The 25,771-nt window shown below is 51.8% G+C and overlaps 1 protein-coding gene across 1 annotated transcript; it reads left to right on the top strand.

Annotated features, from left to right (window-relative positions):
• The first annotated feature begins 10,558 nt into the window (after positions 1-10,558).
• On the top strand, positions 10,559-19,447 carry TAFA3 (TAFA chemokine like family member 3). Its single transcript, XM_062509589.1, has 4 exons — positions 10,559-10,676; positions 17,761-17,910; positions 18,826-19,031; positions 19,373-19,447. Exons 1-4 carry the CDS (start codon positions 10,559-10,561, stop codon positions 19,445-19,447), a joined length of 549 nt encoding a protein of 182 aa, XP_062365573.1.
• The last annotated feature ends 6,324 nt before the right edge of the window (positions 19,448-25,771 follow it).

Here is a 25,771-nt window from a genome sequence, read left to right as displayed (position 1 = left end):
CCCGAGCCGAGAGGAGCCGAAGCGAGCGGAGCCGGGCCGAGCCGGGCCGAGCCCGCCGCCCCGCCCCGCCGCGGTGCGGGGTGGGGGGAAGCAGGAGCGGCAGCTGAACGCCGCAGCGCGGAGAACGAGCCCTCCCGGGGGATGACTCCCCCGCCGGGAGCCCCGGGGACACGAGCCATCCCGGCGCAGAAAATGCTCTGGGAAAATCTTCCCGACAGGTGAGTTTCCCAGCTAGATCGTCCCAAGGCTCCGCCGGAGCCACCCACTCCGGGACAAGGTCCCCGTCCAGCGCCAGGCGCTCTGTCACCCGCTCGCTCTCATCAGCCCACGCGCGGCCGTTCCGGGCTATTAATAACCAGCAGCCTGCGGAGGAGCAAGGACGGACCGTGAGAGGGCTGAGAGCCGAACCTCTCCCTTCCTTCCACCCAGGATGCTGCGCTCCACCGTGAGCAGGATGCGGATTTAGCTGATCAGAGCAGCACATCCTGCTTGGCTGAGAGGGGAAAAGTTACCGTAAACATCATCGCTTGTACGGCCTGACCTCAGCACCTCCCTGCTTCTGGGTTCCTGTGACGGCAAAAAAAAAAACGATGAAAAACACACGGTACTTGCCTACTGTAAAGGAAAATTGAGGCTGTTTCTTAAAATTTGTGTTCCCCAGTGCCTTAGTTTCACGGAGGAACCTCTGATTCCTGTCAGCATGGGCTTTCTGCGTTGTACGTTTCAAGCAGAAGCAGCACTGAGAAGCCCTCCAGCTTTTCGCCATCTTCAGCCAGAGATCTTCAAATTGTACCAGATTACTAGGATCAGAATATAGAATTGACTCAGTGGTACCTATATTCCCACCTTCTAATCCCAAGATTTAAGGTCTTCAGTACACATTAAAGCTCATCCAGTACCCTTCAGGACTGGGCAGCTTCCCTGCCCACAGTGAGGGGTTGGAACGAGGTCATCTTTAAAGTCCCTTCCTGAGGGGTTGGAAATAGGTGATCTTTAAAGGTCCCTTCCAAACCAACCCTTCCAGCCTAAGGCCAGCACCCCTCTAGTTCATCTTCAGCATTCACGGGTCCCCTCCTTAGCTCCTGATGCTTTCCCCTCGCAGCATCCCTGTTCAGCTGCTGGTCATGCATGGGGTGCTCTTAGATGTTCTGAGTGCAATAACATCGTGTTATTAAGGCTGAAAATCGCTGCATTCTCCAGTGTGTCTCCTGAATGTGTCTCCTTGCTGTGGGACTGCCAGTCTGCCCTGTACTGCTGAGTCACCAGGATGCTTTCCTTGCAAAGAAGGATTTGGCAGTTTCCAGTCTGACTTCTGTGACCCTGCTTCATATTTGTTATTTCCGTTTTGTTGAGCACTGCACGGAAAGAATGGTCTGACAAATAAACACGTTCCTGCAGGAATGCTCCCTGAAACAATGTGGTGCTAAAGACTGTTTTCCAAGAAAGAGGGCTCCATTTCCCCCTGTTTATCCTGCCAGGCAGATCCACGTGCAGTTTTCTCCTTATCTACGAGGCTGATGTTCCTCTTCACACGGTTGCCTGGCACAAGGCCTGGGGATGCAGATGCTGTAGACTGAGTCAGACTAATAGCTCAGGGGAGGCCAACACCAGTAAACAGTAACCTGGGATGCCAGCAGCTCTGCCCTTTGTTCTTCCCATCCCTCTGGGAGTCCCGCCTGGGATGCTCATGCTTTCCCTGTCTCCCCATCTCACCCAAAATGCCCTCCCTGAGCATGGGGTGTCAGGTACTCACCTTCCATGGGCACAGCTTCAGGAGAAGCACTCCAGCATTCTGCTATGATAAACATAAAAATTAGTGACACAGGAATTCGTCTTAAATTATGCTATTTTAGTTAATTTTTCATGCAACTACTCAGCATTGAAAAAGCCTTTCTAAGTTTCATCTTTCATCTATGCTGCTGAGTCCCAGAGGTGGTAAGATAGAGCCAGGGATATTTCTTTGTGAAAGAGTGACATGTTGGTGGCATTTAAGCCAGAACAGAAGTAAATTAAACATCTAGATCATAAAAGTACCAGATGATGTTTTAAAACAGGCTGCAGCACTGCATTAGTTGACTGTAGAGCCTGACTGTGTAATGAGTAATATATTAATTTATAATTAGCATAATACAGTGAAGCTCAGCAAATAGCTCTGTGCACTCTGGATAATTCATCAACAGAAGAAGCAGTTCTTAATGGTTTCCAAGGTTTGTGTGTCCCCTGTAATTGGGAAGTTCGGCATTTATTGTTATTTCTTGACGGGATAATTTGATTGCAACCACACATCTTTTTTCCCTGTTTTTTGCTGGAGTGCAGAGAAGCCTTCAGAGCGTTGCTGCTCTGGGTACGTCTGTGACCTCTCTGCAGGTGAGCACATCAGTGTTTTGCAGAGCAGATGACCTGGATGTGGTGCAGATTCCCAGAGGGTGTTACCCTCTCCTCTCCCTCCTGCAAAGGGGAGGGGAGAAGGGGGCACACTAACCTCCTTGGGTCGCTTGGCTTTTCCCCTTCTGCTGTTTCAAAATCTTCCATACCATTTGCATATCTCCCAAGGGATCTTCATTCAAAATTCTGCTCTTAAAATCTTCAGGAACCTCCTGGTCTCATTTAATATTACCTGACAGTAGAAATACAGAAGAAGAAGAAGAAGAAGAAGAAGAAGAAGAAGAAGAAGAAGAAGAAGAAGAAGAAGAAGAAGAAGAAGAAGAAGAAGAAATGTATAACAATAACACTCACTGGAATTTATGGAGCCTTTGGGGAACTTACTTTTGGAAGCTCAGACCCTCATTCCAGAGGATGCAGGGAACAGGACTTCTCCTTGCTTTTGCAGCAGTGCCCAGGCTTCCCAGAGATCTCTCCCTGCACCACTGTTTTGACAGGCTGGGAATCTGCACTGAAATACCCTGTTGTCAGCAAAACCTTCTGAAAAGGGAACAAAATCCTCAGAGACAGCCTGGAGGCACTGGGGACTCCTCAGATGAAGGGGATAAATCAACTTGAATCTTAATTCAGTGATCACTGAAAACAGGGTGTGATAAATCTTCCCCAGGAATAAAATGTCAGGAGTTCTGCTTTTTCCAGCTTTAATAATTTGTACTCTTCTGCCTATTAGCAGCTGCAGATAAGTTGATTGTACTGAACATTTGAAGTCTTATGATGTGTCCATCTGCCTTTGCAAAACCATTTGCCCCTAACCCTTATTGTATCCCAAGCCTCAATCCATGAGTTTTCTTCCTGAAAAAGAAAAAAAAGCGGGTTGGTCACCTGGAAGGTATAGAAGGATTCCAGGAATGTGACAGATTTCTTACGTGAGAGCAGGATTTATCACTAAGGATACATCAGGAAATGTTGGTAGGGTTGTTTTGGGCAGTTCCTTCCCTTTCCAAACTTGGCTTGTTATGGATGCTGGAAACTTGGGTCCCCTCATCCAGTAAAGTACTGGGCTCCTCAAGGAGTCAGAGCCAGGGAAGAGAGCAAGGCTGAAGGCTGCTGCTGGACACTCAGTAAGAAGTCAGGATAATGATGAGAAAGAATTACTGTCTTCACTTCCAGCAGAATTCAAATTAAACCGGTTTTAGTGAAGCCTTTATTCCTTCCCTGCATTTAAATGCCGTGATCTGGAAAGCGACAAGTTTATATTTCTGTATCATTACATCAATAAAGAGCTGGAGTTTTGTAGGCTTTCTTATTAAATAATCTGGCCTAATTTAACTGGAATTTGGCTGATGTGGAAAATAGATTTGATTTTGTTTGCTCTTGATCATTCCACTAAAACTTTGTGATTTGAAAGTAGTACATTTGTATTTACTTATCACAGCACTAGAGACCTGCACTGGCAGGCTCTCGATCAAATGACCTGATGAATATAAACAGCAGATTTAAATTAGTTTCATATTGATTTTTGTCATTATTATTAAAACCCTCTGATCTGAAGAATGAGATGCTTATATTTCCTTAATATCTTATTACCGGGGTTTGGGTTAATCTTGTAAAGCTTTTCCTTTTTCTATTGAGCAACCAAGTCTAACTAATTGGAATTTAACATATGGCAATTTTGACTCTGTAGAGGGGGAAAAGGAACTCGGTTTCCTAGGACAAAATAGCAGAGTAACCTGTTCTTGTCAGGGCCTGGGGTGCTCTCCCCTGGATACCTGTGTGCATTTTGGGGGTTGTGGGTCCCCCGGGAGCTGGTGGGTCACCTCAGAGCATCTGCCTTGCCATCTGTCTGGTGCCCTGAGGGGTCCAGGGTGCCAACGTAGCTCACAGCAATGCCCTTCCCAAGGGCTGGTTTTTGGGGAAGAGGATGCACAAAGGCTTTGGGGATCCCATGGGAGGTAAATGGCTGGGAAATCTGCAAACTGCCCACGTGTGATTTGTCTGGACAGCTGCTGTTCACCTGTAACTCAGCTTGGTCTTGGAAATGATTCCACACTTCCAGCTGAGAGGTGGGGTGGAAGGTCCAGGAGTAAGCAGTGAGCTGTCTTCAGAAACCAAAGGCTTTCATCGATATGTCAATAAGTTTGAGCAAAGCAACCAGAATGAGTGCATGTAACATCAGCCTCTCATCTCAGCTGTGCTGAGGTTGCAGGTCTAATTCCTGGCAACAATTGTGAAAATTCAACCTTTGCTCTTGCTGTTTGTTGGTGTTTTAAAGCTGGTTGCTGCCTGTTGCAAGAGGAGCCATGCAAGCTGTGTCCTGGGAGCACCAGGAAAGCTTTTCTGCACAAGCCTGGAGCTGCCTTGGGGGAAGAGCTGGCCCAGGTTGGTGTTGTGGTCCCAGGTGTTGGAATCTCCTGTGTCAGGGAGAGTCTCCTGCAGAGCCCGATCCAGGCTGGTGACGCTATTTCAGTTCCAGGAAAGCTGAGTTTTGGTGGTTTGACACCAAACCACGGAGGGAGGAGAAGAAGGCTGTAGGAGTGGGTCCATCTGTCTGTCTATCCCCACACCATTCAGCACCCCTCCGTGCTTGCAGAACCATCACACCTTTTTTGGCGGGGGAAGTTAGTTTTTGGGTAAATTAGCTCTTACCAGGCTCATCCTTTGAGGAGGAGAATGCTAGGGCCAGCAAGCAGTCCGGCAGGCTGTCCGTCCGTTCCATCCGTCCCCTCACCATTCCATATCCCTCGGAGTTCGCGGGGCCATCACTCCTCCCCCCTCTTTTTTCTTTCTTTTTTTTTTTTTTTTTTTTTTTTTTTGGGGGGGGGGGTGGGGGTGGGGTGGGTGTGTGGGGAGGAGGCAGCGGGGAAAGGGGTTGTGTGTGTAAGTAATTTTTCCGGTAAATTCTCTCTGCCCGTTCCTCCTCTCCGACTGCATTGACGGGCACCGGGGCTGACCGGGGCGGGGCGGCGCCCCCGCGGGGGCGGCTCGGTGCGCAGCCGGTGCCGGTGGCGGTGCCGGGGGCAGCCCGGGATCGCGGGGCCGGTCCCCGGGCGGTGGCAGCAGCAGCAGGCGGCGCTGCGCCCCTTCGTGCCGGCACCGGCTCCGCCGGGCTCCGCTCGCTCCGCGCTGCCGCCCCCGCCCAGCCCCGCGCTGCGCCCGGCCATGCCCGCGGCCCCCGGCGGCTGCGGCCCGCGGAGGCGGCGCTGACCGGCGGAGCGGAGCGGAGCGGCCCCCGGCCATGGGCAGCGTCGGGCCCCGGCCGCACCGAGGCCTCTGGCAGGTACGTGCGGAAAGTTTGGCGCGGGGGAGCGAGACGGCGGCCCCGGGGCGACTCCGAGGGGACAACGAGTCCCGGCGCGGGCCGGGCAGCCGGGGTCGGGGAGCGGCCGGGATCGGCGTGCGAGCGAGCACCGGCGACACCGGGGTGCCGGTGCAGGGCTCCGCCGTGGGGTCCGGCGCTCCCGGCTCCGCTCGGCCGCCGAACGCCGCTGCCCGGTCCCCGCGTGTCCCGGTCCCCTGTCGCCCTCCGGGGCTCCCCGCTGCCCGTGCGGGGCTCGGGAGGGCCCCTGCAGTGAGTTTCTCGGGGCCAGCTCTGCCCTGCGCCCCGTTACCGGCGAGTCCGACGGCAGCGGCGCCCGCGGTCCCTGCCCGCCCCGGGGCTGTGCGGGGATTCGGACCCGATGGGGGCCCTGTCCGGCCACCGGCTCCGGGCGTGGGCTCGTCACGGATGCTGTTTTGCCAGCACTGCGAAGCTACTCGCCTTTCTGGGAGGCAAAGCAACGCTGGAGACATCCCAGGTTCTGCAGCCAAGGATGCTCTTTTACTCTGGAAGAGGCCGTGGATCCCAACTGCTGCTGCCTCCAGCACAAGCTGTCCATGCGGCCAAAGCCTGGAACAGGACAGGATGGGATGCGGGCTTTAATCTTCCTCTGCTTCCTCCCTCGCTGCTGTAGCTCCTGCAGCCAGGATGGGTTTGCCTCTGGCCAGCAGCAGAGTAGGGCGGTGGCACTGAGAGCCAGCGCCTCGTGTGGGTGGCTCGAGGGGTGAGCATAGGTCAGATGCCCCCATCACCACGAGCAGAGGCTCAGTGGCCCTGAGGAGAGCATGAGCTGTACTGGACCCGTTCTGGAGTCACGAGTCTGTCCTGCCAAGGCAGGGAAGCAGGAGGCTCCTGCTGCTCATCCCTTTTGCTGCAGGGAGAGGCATGGGGGGGCTGCTCGGTGTGTGGCTGCCCTTTACCTGGAAGAGCTCACCTGTGCTGGGACGCCCACACCCCAGCAAAGAGCCTGCACAGGTGAGATGTTGTATCCCTTGGGGAAACAATCCTGGCACTGGATGAGGCTGAGGTTTGGGCTGCTGGCAGAGCTGACCTTCAAAATGCCAATGGCAGTGGGATGGTGGGATCCACCTGTGAATAAGCAGGAACCGGCCCATGCTTGGGTGGAATTAAAAACTCTCCTGCTCACCTTGGCTGGGAAGGAAATGCTGCAGATGCTGGAGGAGTGAGCAAGAAGCTGGAAATAAATCAGTGTAGAGAAGAGGATGAAGGAGCACGCTTGGGGGAAGGAGTCCTTTGTGTTTCTCTGTGCTCCCAGGCCACCTCTTTGCCTGGTCAGAGGGCTTCATGCTGCCCTCATGAGCACATCTTCGGGCCTGGACCACTGTGGCCATGTCATGTTAAGAGCTAAAATGGAATGTGCAAAAGGACACTGGTTGCAACTGAGATTGATAGTCTGAGAGACTGGGAAGTTTGATAGTTCCTTCAGGTCCCAACTCATACCCAAAAGGCAAAAGCAGCTGAAAAATGTTAGTGAAAAAATCCACAAAATTCCAAACAGCACATAACAGGATGGAGAATAGTGAGATTTTTCAATCAAAATTAAGTGTTTTGACATGCCAGAATACCACTCTTCATTCCACTGACATTCCAGGCTGAAAAATCTCAAGTCAGACCAAACATTAGTAGTTGTAATCTCACGACACTGGAGGTTGGTAACTGTCAAAACAGCAATTTCTGCAGAGCTGTTTTTTTCTAATGGGAGTTTGGGCAAGAACGGGAGCGCTGAGTGCCTCTGCCAGCATGGAGCACTGGAGGCACCTTGTCCTCGTGCTTCCCTAAACCACATGTGCTCCCCTGGCCACCAGCGTGGTTCTTGCTCAGCTCAGTGGTTTCCCTTTGGAGTGTGGCATGGACAGTGTGGATTGCATTATTGATAACACCGTAATTTATTTATGCTTCCTTGGCTATAGGAAACAGTTCAGCCTTTGTGAGCTAAATATACTTTGCACTGGGAGTGTGTTGCTGTCCTCTGTGGATGGAGCAGCCAGTGGAGTGCTTGGTTTTTGGTCCAGCTGAGAGGTTTCGGGATGGCTCCTGGAAACTCCCATGGCCTGGAGGGTCCCATGGAGATGGGCTCCTCCAGGGGGACTCTGGTGTGTGCTCTGGGGCTCGGGCCCAGTGCCTGGGAGCTGGGCTGTGCCCCTGGCATAGAGCAGCAGCCAGGAAACCAGGGTCTCCTGCTGGGGACCTGGCTGCTCTGCTGGAAGGCGCATGGGAGGTTCGTTGGCGTTGGGGACTCACTGTTGCAAAAACTGCACTAGCATTGTGTCTGCTGTCCTCACATCTGGGCTGCTAGATGTGCCCCATGATGGGGCTGCTTGTCCAGCTGGGACACAGCTCCTGCGAGGTGCAGCGTGGCAGGGCAGGGGTGACCCAGGAGCAGGGCACGTGCCCTGCTCCCTGCTGGATGCAGTGCTGAGGCACTCACTGCCTCTGGACTCAGGTGAAGGACTGAGCAGTTCTGAGAGAGCTGTTTGCTTTGTCATTGAGCAAATAGTGCATGTTTTAAGCTGACATCAGTATTTACACAGTGGGCTGTCACGTCTCCAAAGGGAGTCCAGCAGTACTGGCTGTTTTGTGATCCTCCTCTGAGAAGCCACATGCAGAGCATATTCTGCTGCAGCACCAGAGATCACCTAAATATGGGTTTGCAGGAGAGAGTCTCACAGTCCCATCACATCACCTCGAGGATCAAGGGTTTTCTTGCACACTGAGCCATAGTGGATTCTTTCTGGCCATGGAGGGTCTGGAGCAGGAGCAGCCCCTCATCACCCAGTGGGCAGGGATGGAGTCAGGACAGCGGGTGGGATGCTGCGAGCCACTCTTCAGTCTACTCCTGGCCAAGCTGACCATCCCACCACATTAGTTAGAAGCAATTCCTTACTCTAAGTTCTTTTTTAACATAAAATATGTGGGTTTGTCAGTATACCTTTGTTTTTTTTCCTGGGCAAATGTCAACACTTTTGATGACATTTTCTGATTTTTGTTTTCCAGATGGGAGAATCAAAGTGCAAAATATCACTTTAAATCACCACTTTGGAATGAAGCACTTTTCATTTTGAAATGTCAGTTTAAAACAGGAAAATTCATTTTAAAATTCTTCAGAACAAGAAATGTCCTTTTTACCACTTCAAATTACTTTGTTTTGATTAAAAAGGTCTGCATGTTGTATCCTGGATCTTCATTAGAGGAATCTGTGGTTTCACTGTCCTGTGGTCCAGAGCAGATAGAAATTTCAAGCATGGTTAGAAAGTGAAGATTTCTTCTCTGAGAGGTGTGGGTTTGCCCAGTGCACTGCTGGAACTCTGTACTGCCTGTGGAGGGGACTGTGGGTGCAGGGCTGGCCCAGGGCAGGGGTACCCCAGCACCTGCTGCTGGTCCTGGGAGCACTCCCCAACCTCACTGTCATCAGCACTCATCTTTGGGGCATCTTGTTAGTAAGTTATGATCCAACGCTAAAATTTTATGGGGGAAATAGTTGTTTACTGGGCCTGGTTAGACCCCGGAGGTGATAGTGGAGGCTGGGAGGTCACCGTGTCCCTTGGCAGGAGCCAAGTGGTGACATTGCTGTTGGTGCTGCTGCCTGCAGAGTGCCAGAGCTGTTTCCACCTGAAGGGCTGTGGCTGTAAATAGTGAAGAGAACATATTTAAAGAACTCAGCAGTAAAATACAAAATCTTTTGGGATTTACATTTTTCCTTAGGGGCTCTTCGTGATGTAAAACTTGTCTTCTTCCCAGCACGTGCTGCCTGGAGTGGGAGCCAAGAGAGGTTTTCAGTGTGTCCAGGGGTAGCCAATGCACTTTTGAGTGTGTGGTTGTGTGAACTTGGCTTCTGTGCTGGAAGGAGGAGCAGCCCCAGGCGAAGGTGATGCTCTGGGAGAGCGGACTGCAGGTCTTGGCAGGTCTTGGCAGGTCCTGGCAGGTCCTGGCACTGCCATGGGCTCTGTGTATCCCGCTGGCAATCAGCTGCCCCCCTCTTCAGCTTCCTGCAGGGTGCTGGCTTCAGGACCTCCAGTGGGATGAGCCCATCCTTCTGTTTGTCAGCAAGTGGTTTGCAAATGCCAAGCCCTGCAAGGGACCTCAGTGACCCAAGGGCAATAACAGGTGTAACCATGCACAAAAAAGGCAGAACCTGAAATGACTCGCTGCTGATCTACTCTGGCTCTTCCCACACACACTGGGTGTGCATTTAGTGTTTGTCATCTGCTTTAATAGCCTACTATAAAGGACCTGATTTTGTACTCTCAGCAGTAAAAATCAGGAGCAGCTTTGCAGGTCCTGCTGTTCAAAGGGGTGAGCAGGGTTATGGGGTGAGCTCCTGGGGAAGTTTCAGTGGTGGGATGGGCACACATGCTCATGCACCTGAGAGTGTGTGTCCTGAACTGGGGCTGGTGGGATTTCCATGTGCCCCCAGCCACTCCCAGGGACACAGTGGCTCACTCTGATTGTAGCTGTCACTGCCCATGTCCTTTTTCTCCTTTCAGATGTGCTGATGTCTGCTCCTTGCAAAGACCTGACCCACCTGAGGTTGGCAGATTCACAGATGTGAGCGTGAATCCCCAGTAAAAGGTAACCATCACTCACCTCTACTACTGCTGGTGGGATCTCTTTCTGTCCTGCTGAGATGGCCTATGCTGCTGCTGAAGCCTGAGGTCATCTGAGGGTGGTGGGTGAATCACTTCATCTCCCAGGGCCATGTGTCCCACAGCCAGGACACCCCAGTCCTCACAACGTTCAGGAGTCATACCACTGCGTGCAGGAGCATCGGTGAGTGGATCTGCACCTCCCAGCCCTCCTCAGTCCCTCTTCCTCCACATATCTCTTCTTCTTTTTGGTAGAATGAGCGAGAGAGATATACAGAGCCTGAGCAAAAGGGTTCTGGTGCTCAGTCTCTGCCTTACCACGCTGTGGGGTCGACTGACGCTGGCCTCCTCGCATCATCACAGGAGCCATTCAGGTAGGGGAACAAGATCCTGTCTGCATGTGTCACATGCTTGTGCAGTCAGCTGGGTCCCCGTGATAATGGTAGTACTTCAGGGTCTTCACAGGATGCCTGAGGTGGGGGTTACATGGGGTTGAGGTGCTTGGTGCAGTTCTGTCTCACATTTCTTGCTGGGGGGAGGAGGAGTTTCAGGCTGTGCTGCACACCAGGAGTGGGGGGGCATCTCTCTGGGGACCAAGTGCTGACAGCCTCAGGGAGCTCAGTGTCCATCCCTGTTTCTGGGGTCTGGGCAGCAAGGATGAGTGTACCAAATGTGTGGGACAGCATCCAGCAAGCAGACACCTAGAGGCACCAACACTGTGCCACTGTGCCAGCTGTTGGATTGGCTTTTGGAGTGCCCATGTGTGCAGGAAACTCCCAGGACTGCTGCTTTGAGATGGGCAGGAACATGCAACCACAGGGCTGTGAAGCTGCTCCTTGGAGTTAGAAGTTGTGAATACTCATTATGGGGCATTTAAAACCCGTGGCTTGGTGAGTTGGGATGGTGTGAGGAGTTAAAGAAGGAATTTCTTCATGTCTGTAGCAAAATCTGAGACACATGTAATGATCTATATATACGTCTGATACATCTGTGAATCTGTTATCTCAGTAATTCTTGCTCTGTGAGCAGTGGATGTAAATCTTTCCACCAGAGTTGCTGTGAGTATCACAATCTCACTTATTATGTAGTGGACACTCTCCAGGTTTTCATTAGAAATTAAAATTGTCTTCCCCCTGGTTGCAGAGATCATCTAGAAAGATGGAACAAATGTAAAGTGATGTAGAATTGAAAGTCTTGCTGGAAAACATCACTGTGGCTCTGAGATGTTAATTTGTTATTACCAGCTGTGAATTTGTGATTTCCTCTCTGAGCACTGGAGTGCTGCTTTGTAGCATGGATGTGATTTTTTGGAGGGGTTATGTGAACCCATGGCTGAAGCTTATGTCTGGAGTAGAGGAGTGTCTGAGAAGTTGTGCTCAGCCCTTTGTGCCCATCCTTCCTCACACAGGAGCCTGATGGGCCACTGGGGGAACCCAGGGCTGGGGGTTCCTCGGAACATGGTGGGAGGACATATGGGGAGGTGGGTGCTGGTGTTGCTGGTGCTACTGGTGTTACTGGTATTACTGGCAGAGCTGTGCACCTGGCAGCAGAGGCAAATGCTCGGATCCTGGGGTACCTGCTGTCTGCTCCATGTGCCTCTGCTTGGAAAGAGTATTCATGGGTTAATTTGAAACCATTCATGCTCTTGATTGACCCCACACCTGACCCTGTCCTATTTCTGTCATTTTTGCCTGGCAGTTAAAGCAGTTCTAATCCTGTAATCCCCACCCCCATTGCTTAAAACCAAAACACATCTTCTGGAGTGACTCCCTCACCCAATCAGTCAGCAGCTACCTGCTTTCCCTTGTCCTAACCCTGGATACCCCATCCTTGGAAGTGTCCAAGGCTGGGCTGGACAGAGCTCTGAGCAACCTGCTCTAGTGGAAGGTGGCCCTGGTAGTGGCAGGGAGTGTTGCAAGATGAGCTCTAAACTTGCTGAGTTCATGGGCTTTACTCTCATGTTGTCTGCCCTGTTGTTGCTGCATTTGGGACAGTTCATGGTGAAGGTTATGTTTGAAACATAATGCTGCATGATAATGCTTCTTTCATAATGCTGCGTTCTCAGTGGCAGTGACATCTGTGTCCAAAGAAGCTGCAGTTATGTTTCTGTGTGGACTTGAACAGGGATACCTCTGTCACTGATCCCTGAGACCCCCAGAATCGGAGGGACAGATACATCCAGAGCTTTCATCCCAATAAAGAATTATGTTTATTCACAGGTACAACCACATAAAAATTATCAATAGCACAGCAAGATCTTTAATTATGACCTCAAACTTACAAATTTCTTGAAGAGAGGGTCCACATGCAAACCCTCTGTTTGCTGTCTAGGGACACATCTGTCTGTGGCAACCAGATCTGATAACAGAATTACAGAATATCTTGAGTTGGAGGAGACCCACAAGGATCATTAAGTCCAACTCCTGGCCCTGCACACAAATCATACCATGTGCCTGAGAGCCCTTGTGCCCACCCAGCATGTGGAGATACTGCTATGCCCAAGGAAAGCACTGCTTCCTGCAGAATATGATTGGCTTTAAAGAGCCACATGAAATAAGCACAGTCATTTGGAAACAAAATAGGAGACTCCTTGGTGATGAATGATTCACCAGCAGTTTAATCCCCTGTGTAACATGGTGAGGTCTTCATGATGAGCAAGGCTGGAATGTCTGGATCCAACTCTCACCAGGGTGGCCCCAGCACCTTCTAATGCTGATAATCAAAGGGCTGTCTTAGCCTTTATTTATGTTCATCACTCAACCTGAAGCAGAAGTAAAAGATTTAAGTTAGCTGGGATTTTTTCTTTTTGGGAAATGAGGGTCTCTGGGCATTGCCTAGCACTTACACGCATCCAACTTCTCTTCATTTTGTAGCTCTCCCCCAGCAAACAGTATTTTACACTGAACATGTGAAGTTGTGCCCACGCTCCCTGTGACACTCAAAATGTGTCATTTGAGGTTATGCCATAAAAATCCCATGTTCTGCTTCTCATTTAAAGGTCAACCAGAGTAGGACAGCATTTTTATTTTCTTCTTGCATGCAGGATTCAAAAACCTTTGCTCTTAAAATTATTTTATGGCTCCACAAGATAAGCTGTGTCTTTTTAAAAAGTGTTCCAGTGGGGAAATACCAGTTAAATGGGAGGGAGAAGCATGCCAGAAGCTCTGGAACTTATCCCAGGCTCCCAGGAGGTTTCCTGCTGTCGGTGTTAAACACACCATCCATCTGATACGCATTTTGTTCCAAGTTTCCTGCTGCTCAGCAAAAGGAGAAGCAGCTGCAGGGAGCTCTGGAGCCCGTTGCTCACACTGCACGGGGGCTCAGCCTCTCTGCTCGCATTTCCCAGGTGTGGGACATGAAAACTCTCCTGGTGGATCCCTCATGGGGATGCTCATCTCCTCTGCAGCGAGGAAACAGCAGTGTCTCCTGCTGACGTCCTGGGAATCACCATATCTGAGGCAGAGGGATTGCTTTGCTCTCAGTTACAAATCCCCAGATTCCTGTGCTGGTGTGAACGTGGGTCTGGCGTGGTTCACGTTGCCTGCGGGTCAGGGATGCAAAGACAAGGGGCCCTGGTGTGCCCGAGCTGAGGTGCTTTATGCCAGCTGGGATGGCCCTTTAGCATCCCCATGGGCATGTCACCTCTGCTCAGATCCATGGCCTGGGAAGGGGATGCACTGTGTGCCCAGGGGGGCTGGGTGTGCCCATGGGGGGCTGAGTGTGCCCAAGGGAGCTGTGTGTGCCCCAGGAGGGGCTGTGTGTGCCCATGGGGCTGTGTGTGCCCCAAGAGGGGCTGTGTGTGCCCATGGGGCTGTGTGTGCCCCAAGGGGAGCTGTGTGTGCCCCAAGGGGAGCTGTGTGTGCCCCAAGGGAGCTGTGTGTGCCCATGGGGCTGTGTGTGCCCCAAGAGGGGCTGTGTGTGCCCCAAGGGGAGCTGTGTGTGCCCCAAGAGGGGCTGTGTGTGCCCATGGGGCTGTGTGTGCCCAAGAGGGGCTGTGTGTGCCCCAGGAGGGGCTGTGTGTGCCCCAGGAGGGGCTGTGTGTGCCCCAAGAGGGGCTGTGTGTGCCCCAAGGGGAGCTGTGTGTGCCCATGGGGCTGTGTGTGCCCCAAGAGGGGCTGTGTGTGCCCCAAGGGGAGCTGTGTGTGCCCCAAGAGGGGCTGTGTGTGCCCCAAGGGGAGCTGTGTGTGCCCAAGAGGGGCTGTGTGTGCCCAAGAGGGGCTGTGTGTGCCCCAGGAGGGGCTGTGTGTGCCCCAAGGGGAGCTGTGTGTGCCCCAGGAGGGGCTGTGTGTGCCCCAGGAGGGGCTGTGTGTGCCCCAAGAGGGGCTGTGTGTGCCCATGGGGCTGTGTGTGCCCAAGAGGGGCTGTGTGTGCCCCAAGGGGAGCTGTGTGTGCCCAAGAGGGGCTGTGTGTGCCCCAAGGGGAGCTGTGTGTGCCCCAGGAGGGGCTGTGTGTGCCCCAAGGGGAGCTGTGTGTGCCCCAAGAGGGGCTGTGTGTGCCCCAAGAGGGCTGTGTGTGCCCAAGAGGGGCTGTGTGTGCCCCAAGGGGAGCTGTGTGTGCCCCAAGGGGAGCTGTGTGTGCCCAAGAGGGCTGTGTGGCTGTGCCTGGACAGTGGGGTACTTGCCAGCACCCCACACTCAGCTAGCTGCAGTAAGGCAGAGGGAGTCACATTTCTCTTTATCTCTGAGCTGCACCTTTCTGAGCAAATTAAAAGGGCTTTGACATGTTAGCAAAGTGCTATTGCATGGTTGTAATGAGCGATTTCTCAGTTCTGCCTGGCTCTCCCTCGGCTGAACCTTTTAAAATTAGCTGAAAATGAGCAGCCAGAGAGCAGGAATGCAAGGGAGCAGAGGGGTTGCCTGGGCAGCCCTCCCAGGAAGAGCTCTGCTAATGAAGCTTTTCTGAAAATGAGTCAAAACCATAACTACGTGTTAACACTGAGGCTTGAGGGTTTAAAATTCCCTGATGAGATGCACTGGGTGGAAGAGTGACTGACTCCTTGTGGTCCTGGACCACAGTGTGACAGGAATGTGGGCTCATAGGCAGCCCAGGCCAAGGATCTCTACTTCTTCCTCAGATTTTTTGAAAAATCCCATGAAGCATAAAAAAAGGGCAAAACAGTCATGTTTGTCCTGCAAAGAGTTGCTTTCCTTTTCACTTTTACCGAAGTCTACAATTTCTTTATACAAAAAGAATGGAATACATTATTAAAGCTGAATTACTATGGCATTTCAAATGGAAGGTAAAATTTTTGGCCATATATGCTATTACAAAATATTCCATATAATGATTGTGTAATTATTATGGACAGAAATGAAAGTAAGGATTCATTAAAAGAAAATGACCATGAAATAGCAATAAATAAAGTAAATTAAAGGCATGGTGATTGCACAGCCCATTGTGCCTGTGTGCGGTGGGTGCAGGGCACAGGTCTGTGTCCTGGAGCAGCTCCTCACTCTCCTCCTGCCCTTGTGTCCTGGAGCAGCTCCTCAATCTCCTCCTGCCCTTGTGTCCTGGAGCAGCTCCTCACTCTCCTCCTGCCCTTGTGTCCTGGAGCAGCTCCTCACTCTCCTCATGCCCTTGTGTCCTGGAGCAGTTCCTCACTCTCCTCCTGCCCTTGTGTCCTGGAGCAGTTCCTCACTCTCCTCATGCCCTTGTGTCCTGGAGCAGTTCCTCACTCTCCTCCTGCCCTTGTGTCCTGGAGCAGTTCCTCACTCTCCTCATGCCCTTGTGTCCTGGAGCAGTTCCTCACTCTCCTCCTGCCCTTGTGTCCTGGAGCAGCTCCTCACTCTCCTCATGCCCTTGTGTCCTGGAGCAGCTCCTCACTCTCCTCCTGCCCTTGTGTCCTGTCTGATGCTCACACACGGTGGGAGCAGGAGGGCTGGGGCTGCTTTGGCTGGAGCTGGTACAGCCCTGCCCGCTGCCACAAGCCAGGTGTTTACACTTAGGTGAGTGTTTACACTTAGGTGAGCGTTTCCGAGCAGGGATGTGAAAATGTGTAAAAACGTCTGCAAGACAAAAGCATTTCCCCCAGCGGCGGGGGAGAGATCCCATCTCCCTCAGCTTTCCTTGGAGAGGCGAAGTGGCTGCGTTGCCAGAGCTGGGCAGTGTTTGTGGGTGAGTGTGGGGACTTGCCAAGGTCTGCAGTGGCGCTGGCCGTGACAGAGCCGGCTGTCCCGGTCCCTGTCCTGGTGTCGCTGGGGGTAGATGGGGTCCCCATGCAGCAGCGTGCTCCAGCAGTGACCGGCCGAGAGGCAGAGCTGGGAGCTGGGGCAGGACGGGGCAGCTGCTGGAGCCCCACGTGCTGGAAGAGGGCAGAGTGTGGGCTCGCGTTCACGGCTCCCTGCAGCAGCAGCGCGCATCATTCCACACTGCCCTGCGTGTCCTGCTTGCACCTCTTCCAAGCCTTCCCTCTGGTGGCAGGTGGGAGGTGTCCTGAGCCAAGCAATGCCCCGATGCCTGCGTTCCTGCGAACATTTTGGGATGCCATATTTCAGGAACGCAACTTTCCTGTCCCCTCCCCAGCTTGGTTCTTGTTTGCTAGGGAATAAAAGCCTGTTCCTGGTGACCCACGGGACCCAGGGCATGCCCGTGTGTGGCTCTTCACTGCTTCTCCAGCGCTCATTAAGCAGGACCTGCAGGCGTCTCTGGGGTCATGGGAATGAAGTCTCTTAGCCCTTTCTGGCTGATTTGTATTGTGCTTGTGTGAGCCATTACCCAGCCGAAGCACTGATTTGAGATGCTAACCAGCTGTAAACTCTGATCCCAGAGGTGATCAGCCAACCCAGTAGTTTCCTATTTTCCTTAATATTTCAATGGCACTGGGAGGGGGGAGCAGCAGAGCAGCTTGGATTGCTGATGAACACCATGACATTTCTCTGCCACTGCAGGTTGGAAACCCATCCCGATCCTTCCTTCTCCAGGCAGAGGGTGCAGGATGGCGAGGTGGAGGCGTTGGCTGTAGCTGGGGTTGGAGGTGATGGTGCTGTGCTTGAAGCCAAAAGCTTGGCTTTGGACAGTGCACGTCCCCTTTTGTAGCAAAGTGCATCACATTATCAGCTGCAATTAGTGAATGTGCTCATTAGTTTCAGTAAAGCTCTTGGCTTGGCTGTGGCAAGAGGGGATGAATTTAGGAGGGTGGGATGGATGTGAAGGCTATTAGGAGCAAAAGCTCAGATGCAAGAGGTGTGGAGCAGGCACCACCATTTTTCCTTACAGGTGGGCTGGGAAGATGCTGTTTCCAGACACCTGTATGTCACCAGCAGCCCTGGGGCTCATTCCTGAGGCCGGACAGCTGAGGCTGCACACCCCGGGCTCTCCTGGTGCCTTGGGCACAGCTCACAGCACCAGCGTGGCCCAGGGCAGTGGGCAGGAGGTGCTCTAGGGTCTCTTCCCAAGGCACTGGGCAGCACGTGGCCCAAGGTCTCTGGGGTGTGACGGTGGCTGTTTCTCTTCCTGCAGTGCACGTAGAGCCTGGCACGTGCGAAGTCATCGCGGCTCACCGGTGCTGCAATAAGAACAAGATCGAGGAGCGCTCGCAGACGGTGAAATGCTCCTGTTTCCCAGGACAGGTGGCAGGGACAACACGGGCGGCTCCCTCGTGCGTGGACGGTGAGTGCCCATGGTGCAACCCCGTCCTTTTCAATCCCTGACCTCATCTTTACATCCAGTACACCTGGTGTGGGGTGTCCGTGTCCCTGGCATTAACAGGGGAGACCTGCCCAGGGATCCTGCAGCAGAGCAGTGGGGAAGGGGACACATTCTGGGGACACTCACACAGTTGGTGTGGCTGTGAAACTCCACTCTGAGAAGCCCTGGGCTGTGTGCTATGGGGGTGTTACTGGGGTTCCAGCATCACTGTGCTGGGGTCAGGTCTGCAGCACGTCCCTGCACGTCTCCTCGTCCTGCTGCCACAGCTGGAAGCAGGGATGTGATTCTTGCCATGCAGCACCTTTGCCTGTGAGGAGCACCAAGCAAAACTCAAACTATGTGTTTCATTGAATCCCATCACGTGCCATGACCAAAGAGCCATTGGGAGCACTGCTGGCTCCTGCCAGCATGGTAGTGATTTCCTTGACAGCCAGTGCCCTGGAGCTGCAGCTCTGTGCAACACTAAGTAATGCCAGAATGAATTGTCAGGAAAGGCTCTTGTCCCCAGCTGCTCAGGTCATATTGTTCCCAAATATAAAAGAGCCCACTCTGGCTGCCCAAACTGGAGGCATGAATCACAAGACCCTAATAGAGCAGAGTGGTAGGAGCCAATCCCTTTGCTCTGTAAGTGGAGCCTGAAACAAGTTATTGAACAGCACTGCTCTCACTGGGAGCGAGGACGCTGGGCTCCTTTTTCCTGGGGTAGTGAGAGAAAACAGGGTGTTCTGGAGGCAGGTGGAACAGTTGGGTCAGGTGAGGCCAGGCAGGTGACGAGCAGCTCCTTGGCCAGGGCTCCTTGATGTGAGCTGTGCTGAAGAGAGGGGCTGTATCTCCTGATGTCACAGCCTGGCCACTGATCCCCTCCTCTTCCCCCAGCCTCCATCGTGCTGCAGAAGTGGTGGTGCCAGATGGAGCCGTGTCTCGAAGGGGAGGAATGCAAAGTGCTGCCTGACCTCTCAGGATGGAGCTGCAGCAGTGGCAACAAAGTGAAGACAACCAAGGTACGTCCCTGGCAGGTGATGGGGGGAACCCAGCTGTGCCTTCCCCACCTGGGGCAGGCAAAACCGAGGAGTTCACCCACAGTTCTGCGGGGAAGGAGAGGAGAGAGCTCCAGCTCCTTCAGGGCACTATTTGATACAGACTCACTGAAGCAGAGCAGAGGGTCGGGGCTGTGCATTTGTCACTGGTGCTGGAGGGGCTGGCAGGTGTACCACAACCCTGAGTGGATCCCACAGCTTTTCCAAATGATAATTCTTTTGAGTGTCTTGCTGTTGGATGGCTCAACCCCTGAGCAGACATCCTAGGTGTGTCTCTGTAACATCCCAGGGCTCCCAGGGTGTCCAGGTTGCTTCCCAGGAGCAGCAGGTTGCCTTTCCCAGCCCAATGGCACAGCCCTGAATGTGTCCCCATTCCCCCCTCTGAGGCAATCATTTGTGACAGAGCACTACACGATTATTATTTTCATGGCTTGCTGAATGCCCCAAAGAACAAGGTGTAATTAAAATTTTATCAAACTCATTAGTAATTACATATGTGCCATGGTTAATCAGTTGCATAATTTTGTAATCATTGTTCATACTGTTGAGTGTAATTATTCCTTATGCTTTAATTTTCCTCGCCCCACATCCCCCACCACAAAATTATTGTATTAAGCAATGTCGGGATTTTTTTCATTGCTGCTATTATTTTTGTGCACAGAAAGCACTTTCATGCTGGAGTGTTTTTGTGGACATCCAGAAAGGTTCCTCCCACCCTGGGCATCCATCACTGACCAGTAACTGCAGCATTACATTGAGCTGGTTGTTTTTTCCCCTTTAGTGTTGTTTGATTTGTTTCCCCCAGCTACTAACTTAGCCCAAAGCCTCTGCTCTGGCTTTGCCGCCTTGAATTGTCACTGGGACCATTCCCGCCTGGAATGGGAGTAGGACTTGGGAGCTTCTGCTCTCCTGCCTCATCCAGCAGACCCCTCCATGGCCAACCTCCTTTTGGGTGCAATGTCCTCCTTAGGGAGGTGGCAGTTTGGAAACACAGACCCGTGTTTTCAAAAGGACTTCTGGTAACTTTGGGTGACTTCAGTGACTTTGGAATGCTGCCAAAGGGCTGGATTTGCATCTCAATCCCCTTTGTAGACAGACCTCAGTGGGAGCTGCAGCCAGAGCACAGAAATCACAAACCATCCATAAGGTGACATTTGGAATGTCTCCATTAAATGAAAGTAAAGAGCAAATCTTATTGGCACCTCTTGAGGCTGTTTGCTGTTAATTCATGGATGGGGAATCAGCTGGATGCATTGAATAACTTCTCCTCTCCCCTGCAGGTCACTCGGTAGCCTCTGTGCAGCGTGGCCCTGGCTGACCAGCCTTGGTGTGGGTCCTGGCGCTCCCGTGAGCGGCAGGATGTGGCCCAGTGCCTGCAGAGGTGGGATGTTCCAGGGCTACCATCCTGCACCCATCAGCAGGACTGTGACAGCTGCTGGACCGGAGCATCTGCTGAGCCCCAGCTTCCCTGGCAGCTGCAGGCAGGGACCCCAGTGCAGCTGCCAGAATCCCATCGCTCCACGGTTTCCTCCTTTTCTGTGGACACATTCACCAAGCAAGAAATGGGCTCGTTTGCCAATCCTCCTGCATAAACTACTCCCACTATGTAAAAGCTATTGATAATACAGAGGCAGGAGGCCCCCAAAAGGGGCTTTAATCTGAATAGCTGAAATCATTGCTGTGAGTCACCTTTCCCTATCTCCTGAGAAGCTGAATCCAAGTTGTAGTCAGGAATCAGGAGGTCAATGGTTATGTGAAATTCTTCCCCATGTGACTGCTGATCCTGGCCCCGGAGCAGCTGCTGAGCTCCAGCCTGAAACTGAGTCACAGGGGGCTGCTCTGCCCTCAGAGCACTGGGCTTTCCCTGCCCCACCGCCTTCCTGCCATGCACATGCAGCAGATGTGGCAGTGTGGTCAGAGGGTGTCTGACACCCTGTTGGCCCCCAGGCATGGTGAGATATCTCCATGGCACATGCTGCTGGTTTCTCCTTCCTCAGTAATTGCATTGATAAGGTTGCAAATTTAATGTTTTCCACCATGCAAGTCCCAGGCACTGACTTTCTGCTTGTGTTTACAATTGAATTTCAGAGATGTGTGAAGGGATATCTCTCTCTGGGGCATGCAGATGCCCAGACAGAGCCTCAAGACTGAGCCAGATTTTGTTGCGGTAATCCAAAATAAAGAAAAATGTACCACCTCCTGAGCTCATGACCTTCTCCAGGATGCACCATTTCCTGTGCAGCAGCTCAGGGTGGGGAGGATGTGAGCTCTGTGCCCCTGATGTCAGAGGTGCTTGGGAGCCTGGGGCTGTGGGACCGACATCTCCAGCCGTGCTCTGTGACTGCTCTGGGACCCTGCAGGGGATGTGCTGGTACAGGAGGGGCTGGAGATGATGTGGGGGCCATGGCAGTGAGGGAGGGTCGCTGGTCTTTGCTGCCTGCTGCCTCTTGCCCTGGCTCCCACCACAGGACTCATTATTGAGACGTTTTTGTAATGGGGGGGTATAATACCCTCTCCAGATGTGATGTAAATAACAGACTGTGAAATAATAAATTAATTCTAATCTCTGCAAAAGATCTTTTCACTCAGCAGCAAAGGGAGGCTTTGGGACTTTCTCATGCTGCTGAACCTGAGGTGAAGGGGCTGGGGACTCTACCCTTGCCATTCCAATCTCAACCAGCTTGTTCAGTGGTGGCTCTGGACAAGACCTGAAAACCTGTTGTGGCCAGCAAAGGCTGATTAGCTCATAGTGATTATAAAGAAAAGTGCTTTAATTTCTAGCAGATGCTTTGCTGGGAGCCTCTCTTGTCCTATCCTTCCACCTTTGTGTGATAGCTCCCACTGCTGCAGTGCCATGTCCCCACAGATGCTACCCCTACCACAAGCCAGACTGTGATTGTTAGGTCCCCACCCAGAGTCCTGTCCCCTCTGAGAACCCAGGCTGTCAATGCAGAGTGGGAATCTTTTATTTCCAGTAGCAAACACCAGGCTGTAGATGGGAGAATCCCTGCTTGGCTGAGTGTTTTCATAGCTGGCTCGTAATATGAAGGATCCACTCTGCAGAAGTATTGGGGTTGACACCTACACTGATATAGAAACATTTTATTGTCTGCACAATAGGCACCCCTGAAGCTTATTTTTCATTTGCTGCAGTGCACAGTTTAGTGAGGAAATAACCCCTTGGTGTCTCTCATGAGTACTGACCTTGCTGCTATCACATCATCAGAGTACACAAATATTGCAAATTGCTGTTCCTCTCCTGGCAGGTGAAAGTGTTTCCAAGGAAAACGCTGCAGCCTGCAGGACTGCTGGTGTTATTTCTGACTCCTGAGTAGCCAGGGAAGGATGCTTCTGCCACAACTTCTGGCCCTCTGCCCTTCTTCCACTCAACTGTATTTTCAATGCTTTCCTTTGGCCAAGCAGACAAACAGTCCTAGCAGGAGCAATAAACCAAGGAAGAGTGTGATGGTGATGGGAACGTCTCTGGGCTGAGGCGAGGACTTTGCTGCCCTGTCTCTTCACTGCCTCAGTGGGACAATGCTGCCTGCATGGTCCCCAGTGACCTCAGACACCCCGATTCCTTTTCTACGTGGGACCACACTGCTGGTTCCTAAAGGACAAATCAGACCCTGCAGCTGCAGCAGTGGCTTCGAGACCCCAGGGTCTCACACCAGGACCCAGATCCGCCCTGCCCAAGTCCTCGTCTTGGTGGGGAAGTCTTGTGCCAAGTTCCATCTTGGCACATCTGTACAGCAGCTGACTGGAGCTTGCACAGACAAGATTTGAAGTTGCCTGAGAGGTGATTAGTTAGAGGAAACTGTCATAGTTAACGTACTTTCAATATCATCTCCCTGGGTATTATAATTACATCCCATTCGATTAGTCTTCAGGGGAAAAAAAGTCCTTTGTATTAAGATTTGGTGGAGAATTATTAGAGAGAGAATTAAAAAAGACAAGGATTCCATTTTACCTACAAATACTAAAAGCATAATGCATAAAATACCCCAAATTACAAGCTGACTAAATTTAGAGCTGTGCTAGGAGGTGAAATGAAAGGTAAAATGAAACCCTTTGAGCAGTACAAGGTGCAGTATTATCAGAGAAATAGGACGGAAACATAATTAACCACCCAGCATTATTCTGGAAGATGGCAAGTTGAAATGGGAGACAGAATTAGGTGAAATTGCAGAGCAGGCTCATTTATTTCTACTTTATAAATCGGTGTTACCTGTCAGCAGTGATGCCAAGCCATTCCAGAACAGGAGTTTTCCAAGGGATGCTGTTCACAGGGACCTCATCTTGTCCAGGTTGGGGCTGCTGTGCTCCCCTGGGTGGTGAGCTCCGTGTCATTGTAGGAGCAGGGGATGCTTCCAAGGGTCACATCTTTGGTGCCCTTTCCTTCACCCAGCCATGGTGCATTCAGGCCACATCTGGTCTGTCCTCTTCCCCAAAAGCTGGCTGCCTTTCCCTGATGCTTTGCTGCTCTAACTAGTGCCAGCCTTCTGACTTTTGCAGGTGTTGCTTCTATGGCATCTCACAGGGAACCTACCTTCTGTGGTCTCTTGCACTGATGACCTGAAGTCCAGTTTAGGGCTGGAGGAACATTTTCTTTAACTGTGCTAAATTTCCTCTTCTCAGGCTTAATTTGCTCCCCTTCCCTACAACCTCTGCCCCATCCACCCTCCTGCCATTACCCTGCTTGCTCCTCTCTGCCCATTTGCTTTATTGCTGCTTTTCAATGAATTCAAACAAGAGAATTGTCTTTTCCAGAAGTGGAAAGATTTTTGTTAGAATAACCTCAGCTATGCAAAAACATCCCTGTGCATTTCCCATGCTGTGCTCAGGAATAGAGAAACCTGGAATTGGCTTAACTGATGAGAAGCAGAATCTGTCTCGTGTAGCTTAGGGGATTCACAGAGGTGGCAGGTGCATGTGGCTGTTTGGCACTCGTGTGTTTGGACATGAGCATGTGGGTCAGGTTTTTTTCTACTTTGCCAATACTTTTCACTAAGAATCTCTACTTGTTTTTTTCTTCCTTCTTCTTCTTTTTCTTATTTCCTTTTTTTTCTTTCCCCTCTCCGGCTTGTTTGTAAGTTGATATATCCCTGTTTTTGGGATGTGAAGCAAGTGAATTCAGCATGCAGACATGCTGCCACATCCCTCCACCACTCAGGACAGAAGCCAACAGCAGCCACAGCCCCCAGTGCCAGGCTGTGGCCTCATGTGTCCCTAGGGACATGGGGCCATGGGCACCTTCCCCATTGCCTTGTATGCCATGGGGCTCCATTAGAATCACTGAGATAAAAATGCAACAGCACAGTTAATACACTGTTAATACACTGTGATGGGGCTGTTGGAAGCATTAGATGGCTCTTCCAAAAATGCATCCTCATGTTTTATTCAAATGTGCTTTTGTGGAGATGTTCTTAAGGGAATGAATAAAATATTCATTCAGATGCTACTGTGCAGTAAAGGCAGTCAGGGCAGAAACCATGCTGCTGGCTCAGGGCAGAGCTGGCCCTCCTGCAGGCAGCCTGACTCCTGACGGGCTCCAGGAGGATCCCTGGGGATCACAGAATCACAGAATATCCTGAGCTGGAAGGTACCCACAAGGACCATTGAGTCCAGCTCCTGGTCCTGCACAGGATATCCCCAAGAACCCCACCATCTGCCTGGTGTGGATGAGGGATGCTGGCCCTTGCTGCCACCTGCCTAGGAGACCCCAGCCCTCTCCAGAGGCTGTGACACAGCCCTCCATGCAGAACTCACGGATCCATCTGGCCCTGGAGCAGTCACTGCTCAACAGGATGGTGAGACACTGGCACAGGTTGCCCAGAGAAGCTGTGACTCCCCCATCCCTGGAATTGTTCTAGGCCACGTTGGACTGGCTTTGAAGCAATCTGGTCTGGTAGAAGGTATCCCTGTCTATGGCAGGAGCAGAACAAGGTGATCTTTAAGGCTCCTTCTGTTCCAAACCATTCCAGGGTCCCACAATTCTGCTGCTGCGTATTTTTTTCTGTCCAGGGTGAGTCCATCTGTGCCACACTGAGGCAGGTGACATGGGACAGCCTGGGGAGAGCTGCAGAGGTGGCACTGCACCATGGAGCAGTGCCCATGTCCTGTCTTGCTGCAGTCAAAACCCCATGCCTGACTCCCATCCCAAGCTGGCAGGAAAAGTCAGGAGTCTCAAGCACCATATATCTTTCCTGTCCACCTCCACATCTGGATCCCTGCATGCTTGGCAAAGCCAGATCATAGAATAATAGAATCACAGAATCATGGAATCACAGAATCATAGAACCATGCTCTCCCCTCCCAGGAGAAGGACATATGGACATGAGGGGCTGTATGGACATGCGTTCATCCTGGGCAGACTCTGCTTACTACCTGGATCAGGGATTAAATAGAGGCTCATTTTTATAAAGGCATTTCTAGCCTTGTTTTCCTACTGGGGCAGCTGCAGTGGCCACAGCAGAAAAAGAGCCATTAGCTGGGGCAGAGCAGAGAGGGAGGATGCAATTTAATTTGTGCATTTTCCAGCTTGTTAATCTCCCGATTTACTGCTGGTATTTGATTTCTGTAGCATTGCTTCATAATAAAGGGATTAGCCTGGACCTTAGGTCTGCTCTGATGCTCATCTACAAGGGATTACTGAGGAATTTTGCAGTTAGTTAATGGGTCAGATAGGTAGAAATGAAAATACGTGTGTGCTTTTGTTGACATTTGCAGGAGCATTCTAGCACTGGGTCTCCTGACCCATTCAACATCCCCTGCTTCCTGTGTCA

This window comes from Cinclus cinclus, chromosome 27, assembly GCF_963662255.1.
Source record: "Cinclus cinclus chromosome 27, bCinCin1.1, whole genome shotgun sequence".
Classification (NCBI taxonomy): Eukaryota; Metazoa; Chordata; class Aves; order Passeriformes; family Cinclidae; genus Cinclus; species Cinclus cinclus.
This window is presented reverse-complemented; position numbering and strand designations above follow the sequence as displayed.

Excerpts from the sequence above, each read along its gene's own strand:
- TAFA3 (XM_062509589.1), top strand. The coding sequence starts at position 10,559 with ATGAGCGAGAGAGATATACAGAGCCTGAGCAAAAGGGTTCTGGTGCTC. Across the intron at positions 17,911-18,825 it reads GGCTCCCTCGTGCGTGGACG|CCTCCATCGTGCTGCAGAAG; the intron begins GTGAGTGCCCAT and ends CTCTTCCCCCAG. Across the intron at positions 19,032-19,372 it reads AACCGAGGAGTTCACCCACA|GCAATCATTTGTGACAGAGC; the intron begins GTTCTGCGGGGA and ends CCCCCCTCTGAG.